The sequence below is a fragment of the Triticum urartu genome, chromosome 7A (assembly GCF_056163025.1).
Source record: "Triticum urartu cultivar PI428250 chromosome 7A, HENAU_Tu73, whole genome shotgun sequence".
NCBI classification, from domain to species: domain Eukaryota; kingdom Viridiplantae; phylum Streptophyta; class Magnoliopsida; order Poales; family Poaceae; genus Triticum; species Triticum urartu.
The window spans coordinates 147,206,335-147,211,599 of NC_141879.1; the positions used below are offsets into that span (position 1 = coordinate 147,206,335).

Sequence of the window (5,265 nt, forward strand, 5' to 3'; positions counted from 1 at the left end):
TAAACACTAGCCAAATCAATTATATATTGTTTTTTGTAAATCTTTACACAAAGTATAAATGTCAAGGACAAAACTGAAGGTCTGCAATATTTAAATTTTTACAGTAATCCGTGAAGAAATATGTACAGCAGTTAATTCACAATACATGAAAAATAATCGTGGTTTATCTTTGTTAAAACAGATAGAAATTGAGACAGCACTGCGTGTACTGTACATATATCATACACTATCTTCTTCAGGCTTATCTGAGGGCCTGATCAGAGGAGCTACCCTCTCAGAAATGATGGCCTTACCATTCTCATCCCGTTTGACAGGGTACAACACATAGTGTTGAATTATGAAGAGAACATCGAAGAAAACAGTTTCCTACAAATTCAGGGACATGAAATTTAGTAATATTTTATACTGTGAGAACATGTCAGAAAGCTAACAGGTGACCAAAAACGTATAGTCTGTAAAAGACTAATAACTCATGCTCACCAATGAAAGAAGAGTCTTGCCGATATTTCCATAGAAATTCACTAAAGTGTCTGCAGCACAATTTGTATTGTTAGGAAAAGAATCCAAATATATATACATAACATAGAGCATGACATGAGTTGCAATGAAAGGAAAAATGCAGGCTTACGCTGATCAATAGATTGCACACCCATCTGACCAAAGTTCAGCACCCCCCCTGTAAGATCAAGTAAAATATTGCCAATACTCCAACCAACTGTACTCTTCCGCCTGAAGTTCATCACAGCCTAAGGCACATAGGAAACATAATAATGGTTAGAAAGGACACTTAACAACAGCACACCACTTGTATTTATGTACTTATTATATATGCTCTAGTTTAGAAATATCGAAGTGAGAATTTGTACATTATAGAACAAGAAAACTTCATTCAAATGAAATATAAGAACCAATGGAAACTTGACATATCTGGGGTGTTCATATTTAGTTAAGTTTATGTACAATGCTCTCAACTGCTGATTATTGAACGCAGATACATCATGCTGAATTTCAGTGTTCCTTTGTCCATATTTTGTAATTTGTACTACGTATATGATATCACTAGTTCAACATTCACATCAGGAGACAGTCATTTGGTTGTACTCTGTAACTTAAGTAATGATAACAAGTAGTAATACCTGAGGGATGTACTTGACTGTTGTCATCGCAACCTGTATTGAACTGAGATTCAAAAAGATAGGAGCAAGATATATCAATTAAAAACATTTAGCTGATAATAACAAGCAACGTTAATAACAGTGAACGTACAAAAAACTTACTTGAATACATCAATAAGCCATAGCCAGTTACTTTTTGGCCAAGCTACAATGAGGCAAACAATAGCAGCTGACCAGACAACAGCAGAGATTGATATGCACACTTTGGAGACTTTCTGGTTTCCACGCTGTATATTTCAAGTTCAAACATTCGATATTAAGTTTCACGATTTAGAAGATGTATCTGCAGTCCCTGAGGACAAGTAAACTAACCTCATAAATAAAAACTTGGTAAAGGGTAAAAGATGTCAAGGCCACTGCATGTAGAGAGAAAGCAACATCATTTGCAGCAACAGGAATCATCTGCATCAAACGATACATTTAGTTAATGTTAATTTTAGGCCTGGGTAGATATAATCTTGATACTACCCCAATTTTTTTTGTAGTTATTGTAGCTATCTAGGTGGAGTTGGTGTTGCGCAATATGTAAATGCCAATGTGGAGGGGCTCTTTACTCCCGCTATCTCCTCCAATACGCACACTCGTGCGTATTCGAGAAAAAAGTTATTGTAGCTATATATTAGCAAACAATATTAAAAATATAATGATATTAGAGTATCTGTGGCAGCAAATAAATCAAACAAGATTATTAGGTGGCAAATCTAAAAAAATTAATGTCCAAGATTTTAGAACATTAACTACAAACTTCCAAATACAGCATCTATTCAAGATCGATGGGAGTCATGATAATAAAAGAATGACCTAGCGTATTTTGTTTCACAAGTACGTACAACATAACAAAATACATGGAATGGAATCTTTTTCTTTAAAAGTACTAACATGTTATTACAATATAAATGCTACTAATAAAAATATAAAATCATATGTACATCTAGACTTTCTTTGGAATTATCAAACTTGCTAGACATACTAATACAATTTGTAATTATTTGCATCCAATATTTGCCCTGAACAAATAAAAGAAGCCATAAAGAACTATAGATGACAATTACCAAATTCAGTTACACAGAAATGATGTGAAATTTGTCAGCTAAAATTGAGTCTAGAATGGCTTTTAACCAGTTGGTGATTGGTCATAAAATAGTCCTGATAGACATCAACAAGTTGTACTGGCTATAATAATGGCTCTCATGGAGAGTGGCAATCCTAATCATAGCTAACAAAATTTTAAAAAAGTGCAGCTTTCAAAATCACAGTAACATTAAAATCATACAAGCACAAACCATGGATAAGTAGCACAATGGAGTGGTCAAACACAAAGCAAGATCCTTGAGCATACCAATATACTGATTGCTATAAATACCAATGAAAAGAAAAAAAAATCTATAGTACAGCTACCTTGAGTTTCTACCGTTAATCTGTATAGCTAACATAAAGATGCTAAAATGGTCTTCCTGCCTAATTCACATAGAAATAAAAACACACGAGTATAGGGAAGTCCCTTAGGTAAGGATCCAGCCACGTGTTACCCCATCCAAATTAATTGTGCCAATAGAAGTGTGGCTGAAACCATTAGTTTGCCATTTGATCATCAGAGTCAAATATGCTCTGGGTATGTACCCCAGTAAGACTATTTAGCTTTATAATTCTTCTGGAATACAACAAACTAAAACAGAGACCTTTTGTTCCAGTGCACCTGTTATGATAATTGTGTGTTTAACAAGCATGGCTATTATTTAAAATAAGGACTATGGGTAACTGACCAGACATGATGCAAGATCATAAATATGCTATGACACTGAAAAAATATGTTGCTCCTAAAATTATTCCCACCATGAACTATCCGTAAAAATAAGGCAGTGACGCCTAACCTCTTTATCACCAAACTTGTCATGATACTGTTGCTGGATGAAGGGGCTGAAGAATAGAGCAGCATTGTATATGAGGTAGGAAGAGTGCTTTGTGAAATTCAGCACCAGAAAATCGAAGTTCAGACCGACGACACTGCAATTTGTGAAAACAGGTAAACCACAGAACAAATCTTAAATGATAACATAGATATTTGGATCACTAACATTCTGAGCTGTTGCACAGAAAACCACAATGGGCCTACATCTTTTCTTGTGTCAGAGTACTATTTAAAATAACTGAATTTGCATGTTGAACATAAATACTGAACAAATGTAAAGGTCCAAACGAAAACAACTGAGTTAACAAACTGCCACAATTGCGAAAGGTAAATCTAGGGTGAGGCAAAAGAAGTGCTGATCAAATACTACACAAACTTGACTGGTTGAGTAGAATTGAAACATTACCAAACTATACTTCAAAGTTCAGACTAAAATATAGAGGGAAAAAACTGGAAAATAGTAAGGTTAAACATGCACGCATTTTCAACAACTAAAGGGCATACCAAACTGAGGTGCTAGAAATGTCTACAATGGGTAGATAAGATTATGAGATCTGCATACGTTTTTGAAGGACAAACCAAGAGGATTACACTACAGGGTACACTTCTGCGTAAGTCCAAATATGAGAACTCACGCATAACGAATTTAAAACGGCGCCAGTTAGACGGAAGTTTCAGACACAAGTAGCTTTTCTTAGTCATGATGTTTAGCTAGCCATAACTGCAAGAATCGACAACAATCATGATGGAGGGACAACAACGTGTAAATATAAGATGTTTTGAATATTTCAATGTGAACTAGGAGTATATACGGACTAGAATGAGTGAACAAACACACTAAAACGTGTCTATATACATACAATTCAAAAAAAAGTTAGAACATCTTAAATTTATGAATGGAGGGAGTAGTTTATAAGCACGACAAGCAACTACGGTGCGTATATACACCACATGTCCTACTATACGCCAAAGGTTCATTCTACTCCGTACTAACTGCCTGTTGCTTTGTTTCCTTCCCCTATACTTTGCACATATGCCCCCCTCCTGTAAACAGGGCCATTATCTTGTCACAGGAGCAAAGCAATCGTGACAATTAGTAGAATTTCCAGCAGCCAAAGACACGGCTCATCATCAGCTCAAACAAAGCTGCATTTTTTCTAAGCATTTGACACGTTTTACCACCATATCCATCTTACACAGGTACCGGACAAATTTCTCAGGTCCATCCATCAATAGGACGATTTTTTTTTGGCAAAATCAAGACACATACCTTTCTCTGTGCGGAACTATGACGCTCAAACGGATGTATCTAGCACTGAAATACGTCTAGATACACCCGTTTGAGGAGCAGGCGAACAGCAGGTCAAACAGATCTAGCCCAAGAACGCTATAGGCAAAGGGGTAAAGAGAAGGGGGGAGAAGGAGCACCTCTTGCGCCTGTAGTTGAGGACGACCTGCGGGTAGAAGCTGAAGGACCAGGCGACGAAGGCGATCCACCCGATGACCTGGTAGAGCACCTCCAGCCCCACCGAGTTCCACGACGACGACATCGCCGGCGGCCCGTTGCCTCTATCGCCCCCCTCCACCTGCTGAGTTTGAGTGCAGGGCCTTCTGACAGCGATCTCTGCGGATTCTTGCCGCTGCCCCGGAATTTATAGTGCGGGAAAAGGACGGCCGGAATCCAGAGGAAAAGGAATCGATTAATATCTCCCCGATTCCCCGTGCAGCGTCCCCGTCGTCAACGCAATTACTCCCATGCTTGCTGGGGGAAAACTGGCCGGGTCTGGTTGCGGAACGGATCGGGACGGGTTCCCCGGACAGGTGCGGACTTGCAGTTTTCTTTTCGGTCGTGAACGGTTGCAGTTTTCTTTTCGGTCGTGAACGGTAGGTTTGCAGTTATTGCCAGTTTGCCACACACGAGCTGAATTTCTTTTTATTTGTAATTACTCCCTCAGTTTTTAAATGTACGACCTTTTAAAGATTTTAATACGGACTACATACCGACGTATAGTACTCCTTTCGTTAAAAAAAGCTTGTCCCAAGCTTGTCTCTTGAATGGATGTATCTAGTACTAACTCGGTGCTAGATACATCCATTTGAGAAACAAATTTTTCGGACGAAGGAAGTATATAAACGTATTTTAAAATGCAGATGATTCATTGTGTTGTAGTCTGTCGGAAT

General features: G+C 37.9%; 1 protein-coding gene across 1 annotated transcript; it reads right to left on the reverse strand.

Annotated features, from left to right (window-relative positions):
• On the reverse strand, positions 1 to 4,890 carry LOC125520409 (PQ-loop repeat family protein / transmembrane family protein). The gene is made up of 8 exons (XM_048685326.2): positions 4,513 to 4,890; positions 3,047 to 3,179; positions 1,488 to 1,577; positions 1,278 to 1,402; positions 1,137 to 1,179; positions 629 to 746; positions 481 to 530; positions 1 to 366 (listed from the first exon to the last, which is right to left on the reverse strand). The coding sequence occupies exons 1-8, from the start codon at positions 4,632 to 4,634 to the stop codon at positions 220 to 222; spliced, it is 828 nt and encodes a 275-aa protein (XP_048541283.1). The 5' UTR covers positions 4,635 to 4,890; the 3' UTR covers positions 1 to 219.
• Between the last annotated feature and the right edge of the window lie 375 nt (positions 4,891 to 5,265).

Excerpts from the sequence above, each read along its gene's own strand:
- LOC125520409 (XM_048685326.2), bottom strand. The coding sequence starts at position 4,634 with ATGTCGTCGTCGTGGAACTCGGTGGGGCTGGAGGTGCTCTACCAGGTC. Across the intron at positions 747-1,136 it reads CAGTCAAGTACATCCCTCAG|GCTGTGATGAACTTCAGGCG; the intron begins GTATTACTACTT and ends TATGTGCCTTAG. Across the intron at positions 367-480 it reads GCAAGACTCTTCTTTCATTG|GAAACTGTTTTCTTCGATGT; the intron begins GTGAGCATGAGT and ends CTGAATTTGTAG.